The following is a 20,977-nucleotide window of genomic DNA, read 5'->3' as shown; positions in this document are numbered from 1 at the left end:
CACACAAAACAGTTAGGACTAAAAGCTGCCAGGCAGCCACTAAGACAGAAACACAAACAGATAAGAATCAGGACTAAAAGCTGCAAAGCAGCCACTAGACAGAAACACAAACAGATAAGAACTAGACAAGGAATACAGACCAGAAAACAAAACTAGGAAATAAGCAATAAAACCAAAGCTAAACTATACACAGACTAACTAGAATCAGACAAGGATCTCAGACTAGAAACTGGACTAGGCAGAAGTGCACAGAGCACCCCAACATACTAGAGGCCTTAGGCGATGCAAAGGCCAACACAAAAGTTTCCAGGTGGCAAATAAAGCCCATCAGCAGCTGCAGTTCAGCTGCAGCAATCACAAGACAGCTACGGGTGCTGTTCTGGCCCAAACAAGAAAAGCAAGTCTGGCAGCCTGGAAGATCCGGACCGGACTGGGCTGAAGTCTGGAACGTGTGACAGTTCATAGCAGCCACTGGTTCTGGCCACCAGAGGGTGAGGTGAGCACAGACAAGGAAACAGTCACAAATGTGACACAGGTTGAGTTTTCAAGATATCCTATTGAATACACATAAAGGAGATTTGCATGCCTACTACCTCCATTGTATGCAAATCTATTTCAAGCATATTCAGTAGAGATATCTTGAAATCCTGACTTGTTGGTAACCCTTGAGGATTAGGAGTGAAGGGCGAGAAATGAAGACATACCTGATGATTCAGCTTGTCCTGCTCAGATTTTAGCTTATACCACTATCTCCTTGTGCACTGGATATTCCACTTCAAGACACAACACATCACCAAACCAAGGAGTAAGTTAAGAACAATAATTTATTCAAGTTTTCTTTAACATTGTCTTAACATCCTGTTCTATTCCTTTACTTGGTCAAATAGTGATGCAGATGTATCAAAAGAAATGCTCAACAGCCTATCTACAAATATCTCAGGGTCAACTCTCTTCCTAAAAGTGATATGGTGAATATATCCCTGGTATGAAATGGAATATATTATTTAACTTATAACAAAACTTTTAAAAGATATCCACTTTCTACTAAAGGCAAAACTTGCCGTGTTTTGAACCGACATAAGGTTACCTGCATTCATTATCAGATTCTTTTGCTCTTTTGTCACACTGAGGATCTAACAGCTTTGTTCAAAGAGGACTTTTACCCCATTCACTTGCCTATGAGAAAAACATCATTGAATAAAACCATAAATGCAATTGAAATTAAGAGAAAAAGAAGTTCTTACTGGAAAAAAATGGAAATAAATTGCATTTTCTCCAGTGAAAGAAAATATGTTCTGAGGATCAAGCAATTAAAGCATTCAAGGTCAAAGTATTTACAATACAAGCTCTCACTGGCGGAAAGAATGGTAAATCTTTAGCTTTCTGTGCTAACATTGCCATATATTCATACAAAGGTCTTGAAAAGTGATGGGATAGAGAGGTAGTGATGCAGGAATATTATGGTGCTCATTTTCAAAGCAGCTGGATGTCTTAAAATGCCTTTAAAAATGCCCCTCTGTTACAAATGTCCAAATTCTATGCCTTCATCAGGAGTCCCGATCTTAGAGTCAATCATGGAGAACGTGCTGAATAAACCAAGCATATGCATTAATATCTTCCCAAAGAATTCAAATTCTACTTATGTAGAAATACATTTATTTAAATATTTTTTGTGTACTCATACTACTGAGAGACCAATTAAGACCAACAAAGGTTTTCTTTTTCATAGTCTTCGTTCATATAATCATTGCACATGTTTTTCCTTTTTTACTTGCTACTAGTGTCCAATTTCAGTCTTAAACAAATTCTCCAATACTTCAGCAACTTATCTTTAAAAAAAAAAAATCATTCTTTGGGTCCCGACATGGTCCATGTTTCGCCTGTCAGCTGTTTCAAGGCACCCAATATATATCTTCATCTGCTGACTTGCTTAGTATTAAATAACTACTACTACTACTACTATTTAGCATTTCTATAGCGCTACAAGGCGCACGCAGCGCTGCACAAACATAGAAGAAAGACAGTCCCTGCTCAAAGAGCTTACAATCTAATAGACAAGTATTAAATATTAAATAAGTAGAATTTGATCAGTATTCTTCAGGAGGATATTAATGTATATACTTCAATTGTATCTGTGCCCTCTGAAGGAAAAACATATTTTTTAATCTCACTGGTTTTTGGGGGGGGAATAAAACAAGCAGCCACACAAAAAACTGGTATAAACCCTAGTTAACCTGCGCCACACTAGATCTGCACCAGCTTTTTTTGTATGCTGCTTGTTTTATTCGGCACATTCTCCTTGATTTGCTCTAAGATCTGGACTCCTGATGAAGGCAAAGGCTGAAACATGGAAGGTGTTGAGTCCATGCTCCAGTAGAGCTCATGCTTTTATCTGATGTGCTATCTTCAAGCAAAAAAACTGCTGCTATACATAATAAAGAGGTTCATCGTGGCTTACATTCAAGAAAAACATTAACAATATGATACAGTCAGATAATTATAACAGTCTACTAAGAATTCTGGCTCCTCCAACATCAATGGATTAATTTTGTATGTTTTTCATTTGGATGTTTTTTTTGTTTTTTGTTTTTTTAATGGTCCAAAAAGATAAACACACTAAGCACAAACCCCTGAATTCTATGTGGAGGGGCATAAATTGATCGGAGCGCCCAAGTTTTCCTGAGGGCGTCTCCGCAGGACAGCCCCCGTGAAGGGGGTGGGGAAACCGCTATTATTGAAACAAGATGGGCATCCATCTTTCGTTTGGATAATACAGTTGGGAACGCCCAAATCTCAACATTTAGGTCGACCTTAGAGATGGTCGTCCCCGGTTTTCGGCGATAATGGAAACCGAGGACGCCCAACTCAAAAACGACCAAATCCAAGCCATTTGGTCATGGGAGGAGCCAGCATTCGTAGTGCACTGGTCCCCCTCACGTGCCAGGACACCAACCGGGCACCCTAGGGGGCACTGCAGTGGACTTCAGAAATTGATCCCCCCAACTCCTCCCAAAACCCACTCCCCACAACTGTACATCACTACCATAGCCCTAAGGGGTGAAGAGGGGCACCTACATGTGAGTACAGTAGGTTTTGGGTGGGTTTTGAAGGGCTCACATTTACCACCACAAGTGTAACAGGTAGGGGGGATGGGCCTGGGTCCGCCTGCCTGAAGTGCACTGCACCCACTAAAACTGCTCCAGGGACATGCACACTGTTGTCATGGAGCTGGGTATGACATTTGAGGCTTGCATAGAGGCTGTCAAAAAATTTTTAATTTTTTTTTTAGGGTGGGAGGGGGTTGGTGATCACTGGGGGAGTAAGGGGAGGTCATCCCCGATTTCCTCCGGTGGTCATCTGGTCAGTTCGGGCACCTTTATGAGGCTTGGTCGTGAAAACAATGGACAAAGTAAAGTCGACCAAATGCTCATCAGGGACGCCCTTCTTTTTTCCATTATGGTTTGAGGACGCCCATCTCTTAAGCATGCCCCAGTCCCGCCTTCGCTATGCCTCCGACATGCCCCATGAACTTTGGTCACCCCCATGACAGACTGCAGTTGAGGCCACCCAAAATCGGCTTTCGATTATGCCGATTTGGGCTACCCTGAGAGAAGGACACCCATCTTCCGATTTGTTTTGGAAGATGGGCGCCCTTCTCTTTCGAAAATGCCCCTGATAGTGTGACCAAAACCTGCGTGGGCAAATCCGGTCATATTCTGGATTTGCACATATAATTTAATTACTTAACAAGCCAGTGCCAAAAATTGCCACGTAACAAGCAATTAGTGGCACTAATTGGCATTAATTAGAATTTACACACACAACTTGCTAAGCGTACTCTGTTAAGTGGTATGTGTAAACTCTAATGCATGCTGCCAAAAAGGGGCAAACACATGGGTGTGAAATGGGTGGGCTGTGGGCATTCTGAAAATCAATGTTCAGGGTGATTGGTTACGGCATTTACACCAAGTTTTGGCAGCCATTTTTTCTTGAGATGTTGAAGCCACTATAGAAATGCTAGCCTCTTCCCTGACGAAGTGTAACGAAACCTGGCCATGTCGGCAGAGGTTTGAGCTGGAGGAAATCGCTGCTGCTATTTTCTATAAGATAAGTTAAATATAAGTAATAATTTTGAACAAATCATTGAAGATATACAATTTTTTTAAAGAATATAAAGAGCAAAATGTAAGAAAAAGATAAAGTATAAAATTGACGGGTTGATCCATGAGGATATAAAGGACACCATTTACAATTTGTGGCATGGTCTCATATGGTGGAAACTTTTGAAATGTCTGAAGATCCCCGAATAGTTAAAGATTTATTTCTGCATGTCCATTGATGGTGATAAAGATGGAGACGTTAATGTGAGTAAATCTAGGGATAAGCAGCATAAAATGTATTGTACCATTTTGGGATCTTGCCAGGTACTTGTAAGCTGGATTGGCCACAGTTAGAAACAGGATGCTGGGCTTGATGGGCCTTTGGTCTTATGTACTTATTTTCGGTGCTGATTTTTCAGGTGTCATATATAGAATCCAAATTCGGATTTAGACATCATATCAAAAATGCCCCTCCACATGTTTTAGATGTAGGACAATGCCTGAAAATTTGGGACAAAAATTCTAGTTGAAGAATGTTGAAAGAGAAACATTCTGTCTGTCCATCTGTCTGGGAGCAAAATAACTCTCTGAAAATTTTAAAATGGGCCAAAAATTGGACTGGAGATTCCAGTGAAATAAGTCCCCTCAAAAATGGCCATATCCAGTTCTATGAAAGAAGCCGTTCCTATTTCTGTAACATAGAAAGTTAGAGTAAAACTGAATATTTAGAGAACAGGGCAAGGAAAAAGGTAGAAGTCCCTACTCTTCCAAACCTCCAAACTGTCCCATACGCCATAAAGTACCCACCTCTCACAACTGCTCCATCCTCCAAACAGCTCCCACAGCTCAAAAAAGCACACACCTGTAATTCACCCCCATATAAGCTTCATAGTAAAAACTACCCCGAAAACTGACACACTACCTTTCCAAAAAAGGTTCAAAAAAGAACAACTAAAATGATAAAGGAGATAGAACTCCTCCCAGATGAGGAAAGGCTAAAGAGGTTAGGGCTTCTCAGCTTGGAAAGGAGACTGATGAGGGGAGATATAATTGAAGTCTATAAAATACTGAGTGATGTAGAATCAATTTTTTACTTGTTCCAAAAGTACAAAGAGTAGGAAACACTCAAGGAAGTTACCTGTAAATACTTTTAAAACAAACAGAGGAAACATATTTTCACTCAAGCTCTGGAATGCTTTGCCGGAGGATGTAGTAACAGTGGTTAGCGTATCTGAGTTTTAAAAAGGTTTGGACAAGTTCTTGGAGGAAAAGTCCATAGTCTGCTATTGAGACAGACATGGGGAAACTACTGCTTGCCCTGGAATTGGTAGCATGGAGTTTTGCCACTATTTGGGTTTCTGCCAGGTACCTGTGACCTGGCTCAGCCGTGACCTGGCTGAGCCACTATTGGAAACAGGATACTGGGCTAGATGGACCATTGATCTGACCCAGTATGGCTATTCTTATGTTCTTATACTGTTGGTTTAAGTGCACAAATTAAAGAAAGTTTTTGATATATTGGTTTAAAGAGGTTAAGTAACAAAACTGTTCGTGTTTGTTTATGGTAACTGAGTTAAAGTGATAAGAAATCCTAATTTCTTAGGTGCATAAGACGGTGTATAAAGAGGTCTATGTGAATAGCTCAATAAAATCTGTTTAGTTTATTAGCTTTGTTCACTGCAGCCTTTTTTTTTAACAGCAAGGTTGTTACTGGTTCAACACTAAAGAAGCATATATACCAATATGGCTTCAGTTAGAGCAGCTCATTTCCTCTTCAATACCACTATATTTAACTATATCCATGTCATCTGATTCTTCCGTAGTAGATAATCTAGTATTACAAAGCACTAAAAACTGTTTACTAAATTTGGATAAAATTCTAGAATATCCTATCCCTTCCACACTACAGCTTCCCATATGGAATAACACCAAATTTCGTATTAACAAAAAAACATTCTAATGGAAAAATTTGACTAATAATGGAATTTGGACCATTGAAGACCTATGCATAGCGAGACAGAATACTCTACTAACATTTCAAGAACTCCTCACAAACAGGCACATTCCCAGGGAACACTTCTTTCAATGGTTGTAACTGACACACTGCATTAAAGCTACAAATATACTCAATTCATCTAGCATCCACGAGCCCTCTATCAGATTACTACGTCCTTGATCAACAAAGGTCATGTAGCCTCTTCTATTTCTAAGATTCTACTTTCTCATCATTATAAACACTGTCACTCACTTAGAGAAGTATGGGAGAGGGATGCTGATCAAGTTCTTCCACAATCTATACATTCACACTTGTGGAGGCCCTTGATAAGACCCTTATCCTCTGCTAATCTTATGCAATCAATGTTCTTCCTCTATCATAGAGCTGTTTGGACTCCACGGAAACTCCACATTGCTAAGCTAGCATCTTCCAATCTTTGTTGGCATTGTCAAACACAAGTTGGCACACTTGTACATATGATTTATGATTGTAAACAAATTATAATGTTTTGGGAAGATATCTGGGAAATCATATGTTCTATATTTCATACTAATGTCAAACTTAGTATCTCAATAATCATATTTAAATCTTGTTCCCATGAAATCTGTCTGCCAGAGAAACAACTAGATTTATTTGATATTCTGATTACCGTTGGACAATTCATGATCTTAACGAATTGGAAGAATCTTCAATGCTTAATGAACACTTTTGGTGGCAGTCAGTTCTATCACAAAATGGAAATAGCCTCTGCAAGTTTTACTGGACTCCGCAACAAAAAGACACTGACTTGGTCTCCCCTAACGGACTATATTCACTCAACTTGAAAGTAATCCTTAATCAATCTTAATGCCAGAATACTTATTGACTTGAATCACTTCTCCAGCTCTTATTTTTATTATTAGTATGTCCCTATTCTATTGCTCCATTTTACTGTTATACCTTTTATGTATGTATGTAATTATGAAAACTTTAATAAAATTTCTGGGAAAAAAAGAATTTTTCCTGGGAGGAGAAGAGGGTAATCCCACCTGCTAACAATTTTCTTACCCAGGTGTAGGCACCGAGCACCAAGTAAGTAAGGGACCAATGGAGACTGCCTTTGGGAGGCTCCAGCATGTCAGACCCTGGATCCAGGGACACCCTGAAGGGGTGCAACATTTATAATTGGCAGCACCAATGTAAAGGTCACACTTCAGAATGGAACTGACTGAACAATATTTTATTATTGGTGACCCAGAAGAATGAAAATACGTTAATTTCTCATGATTCACAGCATCTTTAATGGAGGAAGGAATATGGTGGTGCTTTCCTTTCCACGTGGCATAAATAACAAACTAGGGATGTGCACAGGGCAGACATTTTCACTTTGTTTTCAGTTCATTTGGGTTTTCCTTATGATTTTCAGACATTTTTCCATCTGTTTCATGCACATAGACTTAACATGCATTAATTCATAGGCTAAAGCATGTTAAATTAATTTTGGCTAACTAACCAAATGTGAACCAACAAATACACAGCCCTAAGATGGACATGCTTCAGAGCTAAACCTCAATGGCTCTTAGGGTGTAGATGTTCTTTTATGAATACTGCAGGTGATGCTGAAACATCTATGTTATATTTGTTCAATTCCAGGGTGATTTAGAGTAGTCGACAGGGTGAGAGATTCAGGATCATTAGAAGCACAATCCAGCTCTGTAAGAAGTTATGTGGATGTCTAGGCTTCCATACTGACAGCACTCGCAGCTTGTCTCTTTAGGGGAAAAGGATATCTCTTTTATTATTCTGCTATACTTAACCTATTTTTATCTATCAATACTCTATAATCCCTATTACTATGTAAGCCGCATTGAACCTGCTTTGAGTGGGTAAGCGCAGGGTACAAATGTAATAATAAATAAATGATTGACATTAATCAGTTTTATATTTCCGGTTGCATCAGCTACATCCTGGAGGCTTGCCTACAGTCCGACTGTATTCTTCAAATAATGTGCAGAAATTTCAAGGAAACAGAAAAGAAACAAATGCATTAAAAAAAAATACAAATCAGAGTTATAATGGTACCATTTCAATTCCATTCTTTCCAAAAATGACTATACATCACAAAACCCTTGATGCAATAATTGAAATCTTTTGGGTAAAAACAAAAAGGTTACAGATGTGAGATTTTGCACAGTGAGAGCAAGAAATTATTTCTAATTGAATGTAATCACATTTCAAGTTTCCTGAGGTTTGATCTTCACAATTGGTTAACATCAGATTGTCTCTCGCACTGTGGTGAGCTTTTTCATGACAAAAACAATTAGAAATGTCAGTTGTCCTTGCTATTTAACTGGTTAATGATAAATTGGACCAGGTTAGATTAAATTCAAAGGCGCCCATAGGAAAAGGGGATGAGTGTCATCTACCTTCCCCTCCCACCAAGCCTAATAGCCCCCTTCCCCCACACCTCCAAGTTTTTGTACTGATATTGCAACAGCAACTTAAAAAAAAATCAACACAGGATCAACCAGCCCTTGTGTGCCAATAGAACCTGCAATGCTCCATCAATTCCTTTGACATGGGTTTCCTATTATTGTTTCTAAATTGAATGGTGAGGCCACAAGTAAGGCCATACCGATTCCATCAGTGGGAAGTTTAGCTCAGTTTTTTGTTGAGAAAGTGGATAAACTTCATCATTCTCTAGACATCTCAATGGGTTTGTTGACAAAAAGCAGTAACTGGTCCGACAGTTGCTGGGGAGAGGGTGATGTGGTCTGAATTTCAGAAGCCAGCGTTGATAACGGTGGAAAAGATGGTACGTCAAGTGAAAAAAGGGACAGCATTATTAGATCCTATACTTTGGAAATGGTTGTTATTACCTAAGCATGGGCTTATACCATTAATCCGGACAATAATTTGTCAAAGTATGGAATCGAGAATAGTACTACGGCCTTGAAAACAGGTTATTGTGTAACCTATTTTGAACAGGCAATTACTGGACATTCTAAGACCGGAACATTATAGACCCATTTCTAATTTGTACTTTTTGGCAAAATTGACTGAAAAGCTAGTTTTGCATCAATTGTGTTGTTTTTTTTTTTTTTTTTTATGATAATGCAGTACTGCATCCCAGGCAAGCAGCATTTCACACAGGTTATAGTACTGAGATGGCTCTTGTGGAGTTTGTCAGTGAAGTGCAAGGCATTTTGGATGCCGGACTTCTTGTCTTATTGGTCTCACTTGATTTGGCTTCGACCTTCAATACTGTGATCATCCCTTGCCTTTGGCATGCTTAAAACAGATTGAGCTGAATGATATAGTAGTACTGTTGTGATTTGTTAGTTTTTTTTATCTGAGTGTACATTTTCAGTGGTACATGAATCAGAAATATTTGTCCTGAGGGGATTGGTGACTGGGGTCTCATAGAGCTCAGTCTTGTCACCAATATTATTGAACATCTTTTTGAGCCCATTATTGGAGGTGATCTAGCAATATGGTATCAGTTCTTGTGTGTATGCAGATTATGTTTTATTGGTAGCTAGAATTGCTACAGGGATGTTGAACTTGTCTCTTTTTCAGAATTGCTTAATCGTGGTGGAAGGTTGGTTGAATAGTCATTCTTTGGTTTTGAATGTGAATAAAGGCTCATGGCCTTGACCTGAGCTTTTGATTAATTTATTGGGCAAAGATCTTCCAGTAGTAGATATGTTTCACTACTTGGGTGTTATTGTTGATGCAAATATAGATTTTGTTATGATTGGGGTCTGAACCCCTCTCAAACTTACCTCTTTCCTGGGGGTCAGCTTCTTAGCTGGCTTCTGTTTCTTTTCTCTGTCCTTTCTGAGCTGGCTCTGTCTCTCTGTGCTGGCAGCTTCCAGCAGCATGGCTCTAATTGTTTCACTACACTGCACCTGTGGGTATGTTGCCTGAGTTGCTCTAACTCTCTTTGGGTGTACTGGCTTCAAGGGTTTCACAGTTTTGCATTGGTGTGGGTTGGGCCTCTCTGGGTCAGTGTGCTTTTGCCTAGGTCTAGGGAGTGTGACATCATCAGGGAGGGCCTTGATAAGGAAGTGGTGTTGTTTCCTTCAGGGCCTTTGCAACAGTTGTGTTTGCTTTAGGTAGGGTGGTGCAGTGTGCACTTCTGACATTGTGTCTAGGGTCCCTGCTTGCTTTTGCTAAGGTCCAGGTTAGTGTTAGTGCAGTGTGCACTGGTGTTTGTGTGTTTGGTCCCCCTGCTTTTCCCTCTTGGTTTTGGAAGCATTGCTGTGTGTAGGGCTTTGGAAGCTCTGTTGTTGATAGAAGTACTTCGGGGTTTGGTGTTGTTAGGAACACTGCAGAGTTTGCTGTTAGAAGTACTTCTGGGATTGTGCTATTGGGAGCATTGCAGTCTTTGCTGTTGGTGTTTGGTGCTTTAGAAGCACTTTTGGCTTATGTGTTAGCTTCCCTCCTTGTGGCTCCCCTATCTTCCCTTTTAGTGCTAGGAGCTCTTCTGGTTGCTTGCCAGAGTAGTGCTTAGGAAGCACCTTGTTAGTTGTATCTAGCTTGCTAGAGCAGTGCTTAGGTAGCTGGTTTAGTTTTGTGTTTAGCTTATTAGTGTAAAGCTCTGCTTGTAGCTTGGTGCTTAGTAGCACCTGTGTTAGCTTTGTATTTAGTACCCTGCTCTGTTAGTTTAGGGCTTAGGAAGTCCCTTTCTTGAGCAGGGCTTAGGAGCTCCTGTTTAGTATAGGGCTTAGGAAGTCCTTTTGTCAGTTTACTGTTAGGAACACTCCTGCTGGTTTAGGGCTTGGGAGCAAGTAGATCAGTTTAGGTTTAGGAGCACTTCTGTTTCCAGTCCTGGTCCCTATGTCATCCGGTATCCAGTAAGTCCTGTCGGCTACTCGAACCCAGGAGCTCAACTCTTGGGGGGTTTAGTAGCTAAGTACAGGTGAAGCTGTTGGACCAGTCCAGTGTGCTCCAGTCCTGTGTTCCGGTCCTGTGTCCTCCAGTCCGGGGGACCAGTCCAGGGTGTTCCAGTCTGGTGTGCTCCAGTCCAGTGTGTTCCGGTCCGGTGTGTGTTCCAGTCCGGGGGATTGCAGTCCAGTGTTCCAGTTCTGTGTCCTCCAGTCCGGGGGATTCCAGTCCATGTGTTCCGGCTCACTGGGCGGTGCCTGCAGTCCCTGCCGGTGCCGGTGTGCTTGCCCAGCATTGGTTGGTGGGTTTTGCCTGCTGCTGTCGCTCCTCGTCAGCAGCCCAAGGGCTCACGTTTGCTCCAGAGCCCGGCCCCGCGGGCTCTGAACCTGAGAACCTGACAGATTGCAAAGGCCATGAGCCCGGCAAGAACCTCCGCCCAGCTGACCCAGCTGGGGTCCAGCTCCATCGTTGTTCTTGATCCTTCTATGACTCTTCGTCAGTATCGTGGGAAACTGTTGTCTCATCCTGTTTTGAAGAAGACCCCTGAAGCGGCAGCTGAGAGAAAACGTGTCCGGTGGCTTGGAATCGCTGAAAACCCAGTTTCAGATATGGACCCTTTCATCATGCTCTCAGAGTATCGCCGCAGCCTTGTCCTGAATCCAGCTTTGTGGGATACTCCGGAAGCTGTCGCTGAGAGAAGACGTCTTGGGAATGCCACGCTCTGGGCCCAGCAGGGGTCCAGTCCCGTTCAAGCAGTGCGCCCAGACAAGCCTCTGAATCCAGTCCGAGCAGCGCGTTCAGCCAAGCTTCAGAGTCCAGTCCGAGGGACGCTGCTGACCGAGCCTCCGATGCCAGTTCAAGTGGCGCTTCCACTCAAGCCTCCGAGTCCAGTCCGAGGGATGCTTTTGACCGAGCCTCCGAGTCCAGTCCAAGCAGCGCTTCTAGTCAAGTCTCTGCATCCAGTTCAAGTGGCGCTGTCTACTGAGTCTCCTAGTACCAGTTTGGATCCCAGTTCCAACCCCATTTTTGATCTGGATCCGTTTCTGACACTCCAGGATTACCGGGTTGCACTTTTGTCTGATCCAGCCCTGAAGAATACTCCTGAAGCTGCAGCGGAAAGAAGGCGTGTCTCCTGGCTGGGGTTCGAAGAAAACCCAGTTTCTGCTATTGATCCCTCTACCAAGCTGTTCTTTTACCGCTTCCAACTCCTCTCGGAGCCAACCCTGCGGGATACTCCTGAAGCCCAAGCTGAAAGAAGGTGGCTTCCTGATTTTTCCCGACAAACTTCTGAGTCCAGCCTGAAGGGCTTTGTCTGCCAAGCTTCTGAGTCCACACTGAGTTCCAGCCCAGTACCTGAGTCTGTTTTGAGTTCCAGCCCAGATGCTGAGTCCGGAGCGAGTTGCAGCAGTGACAGCCAAGATGCTGAGTCCAGAGCAAGTTGCAGCAGTAGCAGCCAAGATGCTGAGTCCGGAGCGAGTTGCAGCAGTGGCAGCCAAGATGCTGAGTCTGGATCGAGTGGTAGTTCCAGTCAAGATGCTGAGTCTGGAGTGAGTTGCAGCATTGGCAGTCAAGATGCTGAGTCTGGATCGAGTTGTAGTTCCAGTCAAGATACTGAGTCTGAATCGAGTTGCAGTTCCAGTCAAGATGCTGAGTCTGGATCGAGTTGGAGTTCCAGTCAAGATGCTGAGTCTGGATCGAGTTGCAGTTCCAGTCAAGATGCTGAGTCTGGATCGAGTTGCAGTTCCAGTCGAGATGCTGAGTCTGGATCGAGTTGCAGTTCCAGTCAAGATGCTGAGTCTGGATCGAGTTGCAGTTCCAGTCAAGATGCTGAGTCTGGATCGAGTTGCAGTTCCAGTCAAGATGCTGGGTCTGCACTGAGTACAGAGTCCAGCCGAGATGACGAGTCCACGATGAGTGCTGAGTCTACACCGAGTGCAGAGCCCAGCCAAGATGACGAGTCCACGATGAGTGCTGAGTCTGCACTGAGTACAGAGTCCAGCCTAGACAATGAGTCCACGATGAGTGCTGAGTCTACACCGAGTGCAGAGCCCAGCCAAGATGACGAGTCCACGATGAGTGCTGAGTCTACACCGAGTGCAGATCCCAGCCAAGATGACGAGTCCACGATGAGTGCTGAGTCTGCACCGAGTGCAGAGTTCAGCCGAGATGCCAAATCAGAATTGAGTTACAGTCCCGGGCAAGATGCAGAGTCCGGGTCAAGTTACAGTCCCAGCCAAGATGCTGAGTCTGGTGAGAGTTGCCGTCCCGGCCAAGATGCTGAGTCCGGGTCAAGTTGGAGTTCCAGTCCCAGGCAAAATGCTGAGTCTGGGTCAAGTTGCAGTCCCGGCCAAGATGCCGAGTCCGGGCCAAGTTGGAGTTCCAGTTCCAGGCAAGATGCTGAGTCCGGGTCAAGTTGCAACTCCGGTCAAGATGTTGAGTCCGGTGAGAGTTGGAGTTCCAGTCCCAGGCAAGATGCTGAGTCTGGGTCAAGTTGGAGTTCCAGTCCCAGGCAAGATGCTGAGTCTGGGTCAAGTTGCAGTCCCGGTCAAGAGGCTGAGTCCGAGTTGAGTGGCAGTTCCGGCCAAGATGCTGAGGCCGAGTTGAGTGGCAGTTCCGGCCAAGATGCTGAGGCCGGATCAGATTGCAGTCTCAGGCAAGATGCTGAGTCTACTCTGAGTTCCCACTTCAACCAAGACGTTGAACCCCTCCTGAGTTCCAGCTCCAGCCAAGAGGCAAGGTCCAGTCTGAAGTCCTGTTCGAGTTCCTGTCCGGCTTTAGATTCCAGGATGGGTGTGGGCTGTAGCCCAGTTCTGGCTGCTACAGTGGAGTGCCAGGAAGTCAAGGAAGTTGTGGATTCCTTCAAGAGATGGTTCCTGTTGAATAGGACTCCACTTGGTGCATCCAAGACTCTGATCCTGCCTAGCAGCCGTACTAAAGAGCCTCGTGGCGGCCAAAGCCACTCTGGTTTCCAAGTTCCAGATGTACTAGTTACTTCCTGGCCAGCCATCCAGATTTATGTTGTGAAACCCATTGGGAGATTTCATCACAGCTACCCATGGAGACCTAAATTGTCTTTTGAGACCTGGAGCTCCTGTGGGGACACGGGAGCCTTGAGGGGGAGGTGCTGTTATGATTGGGGTCTGAACCCCTCTCAAACTTACCTCTTTCCTGGGGGTCAGCTTCTTAGCTGGCTTCTGTTTCTTTTCTCTGTCCTTTCTGAGCTGGCTCTGTCTCTCTGTGCTGGCAGCTTCCAGCAGCATGGCTCTAATTGTTTCACTACACTGCACCTGTGGGTATGTTGCCTGAGTTGCTCTAACTCTCTTTGGGTGTACTGGCTTCAAGGGTTTCACAGTTTTGCATTGGTGTGGGTTGGGCCTCTCTGGGTCAGTGTGCTTTTGCCTAGGTCTAGGGAGTGTGACATCATCAGGGAGGGCCTTGATAAGGAAGTGGTGTTGTTTCCTTCAGGGCCTTTGCAACAGTTGTGTTTGCTTTAGGTAGGGTGGTGCAGTGTGCACTTCTGACATTGTGTCTAGGGTCCCTGCTTGCTTTTGCTAAGGTCCAGGTTAGTGTTAGTGCAGTGTGCACTGGTGTTTGTGTGTTTGGTCCCCCTGCTTTTCCCTCTTGGTTTTGGAAGCATTGCTGTGTGTAGGGCTTTGGAAGCTCTGTTGTTGATAGAAGTACTTCGGGGTTTGGTGTTGTTAGGAACACTGCAGAGTTTGCTGTTAGAAGTACTTCTGGGATTGTGCTATTGGGAGCATTGCAGTCTTTGCTGTTGGTGTTTGGTGCTTTAGAAGCACTTTTGGCTTATGTGTTAGCTTCCCTCCTTGTGGCTCCCCTATCTTCCCTTTTAGTGCTAGGAGCTCTTCTGGTTGCTTGCCAGAGTAGTGCTTAGGAAGCACCTTGTTAGTTGTATCTAGCTTGCTAGAGCAGTGCTTAGGTAGCTGGTTTAGTTTTGTGTTTAGCTTATTAGTGTAAAGCTCTGCTTGTAGCTTGGTGCTTAGTAGCACCTGTGTTAGCTTTGTATTTAGTACCCTGCTCTGTTAGTTTAGGGCTTAGGAAGTCCCTTTCTTGAGCAGGGCTTAGGAGCTCCTGTTTAGTATAGGGCTTAGGAAGTCCTTTTGTCAGTTTACTGTTAGGAACACTCCTGCTGGTTTAGGGCTTGGGAGCAAGTAGATCAGTTTAGGTTTAGGAGCACTTCTGTTTCCAGTCCTGGTCCCTATGTCATCCGGTATCCAGTAAGTCCTGTCGGCTACTCGAACCCAGGAGCTCAACTCTTGGGGGGTTTAGTAGCTAAGTACAGGTGAAGCTGTTGGACCAGTCCAGTGTGCTCCAGTCCTGTGTTCCGGTCCTGTGTCCTCCAGTCCGGGGGACCAGTCCAGGGTGTTCCAGTCTGGCGTGCTCCAGTCCAGTGTGTTCCGGTCCGGTGTGTGTTCCAGTCCGGGGGATTGCAGTCCAGTGTTCCAGTTCTGTGTCCTCCAGTCCGGGGGATTCCAGTCCATGTGTTCCGGCTCACTGGGCGGTGCCTGCAGTCCCTGCCGGTGCCGGTGTGCTTGCCCAGCATTGGTTGGTGGGTTTTGCCTGCTGCTGTCGCTCCTCGTCAGCAGCCCAAGGGCTCACGTTTGCTCCAGAGCCCGGCCCCGCGGGCTCTGAACCTGAGAACCTGACAGATTTTACTGTACATGTTGATGCAGTGGCTCAGCACAGATTCACTACTCTATGCAGATTGCAGGTTTTCGAGGTTATGTGGATGAGAAAATATGTTTAATCCTATTTCATATGCTTTGTATGACGTGGAGGGGGATAATCGAATGGGGACAACCATCTCTAAGGGCGCCCATCTCTGAGGACATCCCCGCGAAGGGGCGGGGCATCCCGTATTATCGAAACAAGATGGGCGTCCATCTTTCGTTTCGATAATACAGTCAGGGATGCCCAATTCTCAACGTTTAGGTCGACCTTAGAGATGGTCGACCATAGAGATGGTCCCCCTCACATGCCAGGACACCAACCGGGCACCCTAGGGGGCACTGCAGTGGACTTCAGAAATTGCTCCCAGGTGCATAGCTCCCTTACCTTGTGTGCTGAGCCCCCCAAAACCCACTCCCCACAACTGTACAACACTACCCTAGCCCTTATGGGTGAAGAGAGACACCTACATGTGGGTACGGTGGTTTTGGAGGGCTCACAGGTAGGGGGATGGGCCTGGGTCCGCCTGCCTGAAGTGCACTGCACCCACTAAAAACTGCTCCAGGGACCTGCATACTGCTGTGATGGAGCTGGGTATGACATTTGAGGCTGGCATAGAGGCTGGCAAAAAATGTTTTTTAATTTTTTTTTGGGTGGGAGGGGGTTGATGACCACTGGGGGAGTAAGGGGAGGTCATGCCGATTCCCTCCGGTGGTCAGCTGGTCAGTTCGGGCACCTTTTGAGGCTTGGTTGTGAAAAAAAAGGGACCAAGTAAAGTCGGCCAAATGATTGTCAGGGACGCCCTTCTTTTTTCCATTATCGGCAGAGGACGCCCATCTCTTAAGGACGCCCCCGTCCCACCTTCGGTACACTGCCGACACGCCCCCAGGAACTTTGGTCAGCCCTGCAATGGAAAGCAGTTGAGGACGCCCAAAATCGGCTTTCAATTATGCCGATTTGGGCGACCCTGAGAGAAGGACGCCCATTTCCCAATTTGTGTCGAAAGATGGGTGCCCTTCTCTTTCGAAAATGCCCCTGATAGTTTGATTATAATAATACTACTTTAGTAGGTATTAATAATGAGAATCTGAAGAAACTTCGAACTCTCCAACAAACAGTTATCAGTATGCTGGGGAGGACTGCTAGGAGTGAACATATCACAATACATACATTATCATTGGCTACTGATATTTTATAGAATAGTTTAAAGTGATGGTGTTAACTCATAGAGCAGTTTATGAAAAGGTACCTATAATGCTTGCTACTTTAGTTCAACAGGATCAACCAATAAGGTCAATGCATTTGCAGGATAAAATGCTTTTAGAGGTTCCCCAGGTTAAAGAAACACTTGTGGGCCACAAGGAAAGGTGCTTTTTTAATTTAGCACCCGTCCTGTGGAACGTTCTTCCACAATCGTTACGAGAAGTTCAGTCTTAGGTGCGTTTTAAATGTTTGTTAAAAGCTCACTATTTCATGTTGGCATCTATAGTATTATTACCTGAGGGTCGGGGGAGAGGATGCTAATATAAGGTCTGTATGAATGTATGGCATTGATTGGTCTAGTATGATTGAGTCTGTCCTATTTTAAATGGCATTCCTTTTCTTTTTTTAAGTTTTACTTTCTGCTGTACATCGCTGGAATCTTGCTATTTTAAGTTTTAAAAAAATGTTTTTATTATGATTTTAACAATTATTCAAGCAATCGCTTGCAAAAGAAAATATGGACACCATTCCTGGTATATCTTGAAAAATAGAAAGGAAAATCTTACACTGGGAAAAGTTATCTAGTCTTTGACCTCAAAATAGGGAAGGAGGAACACTTACCTTTACAGAGAGAAAGGCCTACAGTACATGGTCATTATGCCTGAATATCCCTTTTTATACTGGAGTGTCATCAACAAGCTGAATCATAAACTTATTATCAAGAAAACTCTTTAAACCTACAGGGTCATAAATCTCACATTCTGAATTGTAAGCAAATACATGGGAAAACAAAAGAAAAAGTCACAATTATTTTGTATTACCCATGGGCAGAGGGCCAGGAATGACTAATGTCGCTCCTGAGTCTCTCAACCCTCATCAGGAAAACACCACACTTTTTGACCCATGAACTACTCTAAATGGTGATGGAAAAACAACTTATAAACTAACCCTCCTGGTAGCAGATGCCATGCGCTAATTCTGCATGCCAATGCTGTGTTGGCATTGCCACGCAGCTTAGTAAACTTGGAGGGGGGCAAATTTTTATCATTCTTAAATATAAATAGAGGAGTGTGGTAGCCGTGTTAGTCCACTCTTAAGGTTATCAATAGAAATCAAACAAAATAAAACATGGATAAGATGATACCTTTTTTATTGGACATAACAATACATTTCTTGATTAGCTTTCGAAGGTTGCCCTTCTTCCGATCTGACGAAGAAGGGCAACCTTCGAAAGCTAATCAAGAAATGTATTAAGTTATGTCCAATAAAAAAGGTATCATCTTATCCATGTTTTATTTTGTTTGATTTCTATTGATAACCTTAAATATAAATGAAATCAAGAGTGTAACATGGGTCTCCACCAATTCTTTAAATGCTTCCAAAAATTCTGATATATTCAAAATATCTTGAGAAACTTGTTCCATGCCTGCATTAGACGCCACCTCTGCAGGCTTCATAACCTGTCTCTTTTTGAAGGGAACCTAATAGATATCAGAGGCATTGAGTCACTTGGCAACTGTAACACTTCCATTACGTACTTCTTAAACAACTCCCTTGATGACATTAAATCCATCTTAGAAAAATTTAAAAAACGAAGGTTACATGCTCTCAATTGATTTTCCACTTGTTCAAGTTTATATTTAGTGTCCACAGAGGTCTTAATCAGCTTAAACTGCAGATCTTTACTCTCCTTCACAGTGCCTTCCATTTCAATAATTCTTCTCCACCAAATTCTCCACTCTTGCAACCTGTGAATGTCAGACACAGCCTCGGTAGGTCTTTCCATTTGGTTCAACCGACTACTCAGTTTGAGACAGTGTGTTGATCACTTTCAGAATAGAAGCCAAGGTGATCTCAGACTGTCTCAGTCTCCAGTCCAGCCACTAGCATTGCTTCCACCGATGTTTCACCCGCGGTTGTCTCAGTATCCACAAGGACTTCCTGCAGGAGAACTCTCTCCACCAGAGCTACTCTTCCAAATCCCATCTGAGTCGAGCTGCTGCCTTCTCCCCCTCTTCAGGGTGCCAAACGCTCTGGGCTGGTTCACCGCACTGCTCTCGGCAGGCACCACCCTTGCTTCAGCCACACTCAGGAGAGGGGGAGGGGAACTAGCAGCCAATGGTTATGGAGGAATTCGAGAAGGCGGGCTGAGCGAAATGCTCTCAAGTCTTGTTGATGCTTTCTGTTTTGGCAGAGCAGCGGGGACACCTCCATCTCGGTCCCGAACTGAAACATCAATTGCAGAATTGATGCATGACCCAAAAAAGGGATTGGAAGTAAGGCTGCCCTAATTTTCCTTCTCCTCTTCGGCATCACAGCAACAGTAAAAATAAGCTTTAGAAACTCAGGAGGAACTTAGGAGCAGCCAGCCTTGAATCATGCACTGTCAGCCATCTTGGATCCTCCCAACCGCTATTGTAAGTTATGCGGTATAGAAAATTTAATAAACTAAAACTATACCATGGGAACCCATGCAGGAGGCAGGGCCCACACTGATCAGAGGCAATAAACAAAAAAGCACATAAGCCGGCATGATAGTTCTGTAGGTGCTGTGAATGATTACTGTAGCAATTCTGGCTGCACTGTGGTGATTGAACAGACTGATTTCATATGCTTTCTGTAGAAGATGCAAGCTATACACTGAGATTAAAATTTTCTAAGGATTTTTCACCTATAATGCAAACTGGGATCATTTCTGGCCAGCCGATCTGTACGCAAAGGTAAGTATGCAAGTTGCAAATGTCTTGTGTGCCAGTTTCATGGCCTTTCTCAGTCAGTTTGCCATTGCCTTCCCCAGACATCTTTAACCCATTGTTTCTAAGGCTAGGTATACATTTACCAATCAAAAGAGGATGGACGACGGAGTTGGCTAGAGACTAACTACCTGACAGAAATCACATTTGCATAAGATTCAGACTAAGATCATGGGCACAGTAGGCATATAACCTACAATGCACCACAAGGCCTCCTATATCAGTGAGATATGCTCTTTATGTGGTTATATGACAAAGTATTTTCCAGGTATACCAAGTGGAGGCAGAGTGGCTCCAGAGTAATTTCCTCTCTCTTTTAAAATAAAATATAGCTATTGGTGGTCACAAGGTCACTCATCCCATCAGTTGTGTTTTCAACACCACTCTAGAGACTTTGAAGATCAGCTGCCCTTTAGAATCTTAAAATTATTTCTCAGACTTGGGGAGAAAATAGAAAAACCCACATAGTTCCCATATAAGGGCCATTAACAGACAACATACACCGTTCGTAGATATCCTGTGCTCTCAGCAGACCTCGAGCTACATTTTAGTAAATGTATGTTATGTCTTTAGAAGGATATCTATACTGCCTCTCCAGGCCTTTGTTAGAATCCCTGAAGCAGTGCCCACATTAAAAATGTCACATATACAAAAAAATAAAACCTAGATTAAAAAGTCATTATTTTGGCAGATTGTTACTATGTGCAAGTCACATAAAAGGATCACAAGAGAACATGGAGACAAACAGTTCTGTTGACCCAAAATGCTTATAAGGAGACTATCACATCTTATGAAGCATCACTTGCCCAATTTATCAATAAAAACATAAAATGATCAGAAGCGGAGGCTGTACAATATTTATTAGGGCTGCTTATCCATTTAGTGTGCATTTGATTCGTTAGCACATCTTTAAAAATGTAGTCCTTGCTAAATTAAGTCAGTGCTCATTAATCTATGAATTAAATGTGGATTAAGAGGATTAGTGCACATTAAGAAGTTCTAATGCATGGTAAACATATTTATCAAGATGAACATGTGAATCAAACTAAGGAAAAACTGAAAAATCAAGCAAAGAGCTCAAAGAAGACTGAAAATGAACAGAAAATTTTTGAACGGTGTACAACCTAAGATTTATAGAGGTCCTTTTACTATGCTGGACTAAAAAGTGGCCAGCGGTAGTTTTAACGCATGGGTTTCCCACTCAATCTAGCTGCTTTTTAGCATGGCTCTAAAATGGCTGAATTTCAGTTTCTTCCATTTATGGCCACACGCTAATTTACAAATTAGCACGTGGCCATTACCGCCTGATAAGTAGGAGGCAGTAAGGGCTCACGTGCTGCTCGTGCAGTAACTCGGCAGCATGTGGCAAT

The 20,977-nt window shown here is 43.5% G+C and overlaps 1 protein-coding gene across 3 annotated transcripts in view; it reads right to left on the bottom strand.

The window, feature by feature from the left end:
* The window catches only part of CRHR2 (corticotropin releasing hormone receptor 2), a 452,797-nt gene that overhangs the window by 334,537 nt on the left and 97,283 nt on the right, over positions 1-20,977 (bottom strand). Inside the window, exon 1 of one of the 3 annotated variants that reach the window (XM_030197841.1) lies at positions 1,088-1,153. The exons of the other annotated variants lie outside the window; for them this stretch is intronic. Coding sequence (XP_030053701.1) covers positions 1,088-1,097 — 10 coding nt within the window. The 5' untranslated portion in view covers positions 1,098-1,153. Of the gene's footprint in view, positions 1-1,087; positions 1,154-20,977 lie in introns of those variants that run through there. 3 annotated transcript variants of the gene reach the window in all.

Source organism: Microcaecilia unicolor, chromosome 1 (genome assembly GCF_901765095.1).
Source record: "Microcaecilia unicolor chromosome 1, aMicUni1.1, whole genome shotgun sequence".
In the NCBI taxonomy this organism is placed as follows: Eukaryota; Metazoa; Chordata; class Amphibia; order Gymnophiona; family Siphonopidae; genus Microcaecilia; species Microcaecilia unicolor.
The sequence above is the reverse complement of the archived record's forward strand: the minus strand, read 5'-3'. Positions and strand labels throughout refer to the sequence as shown.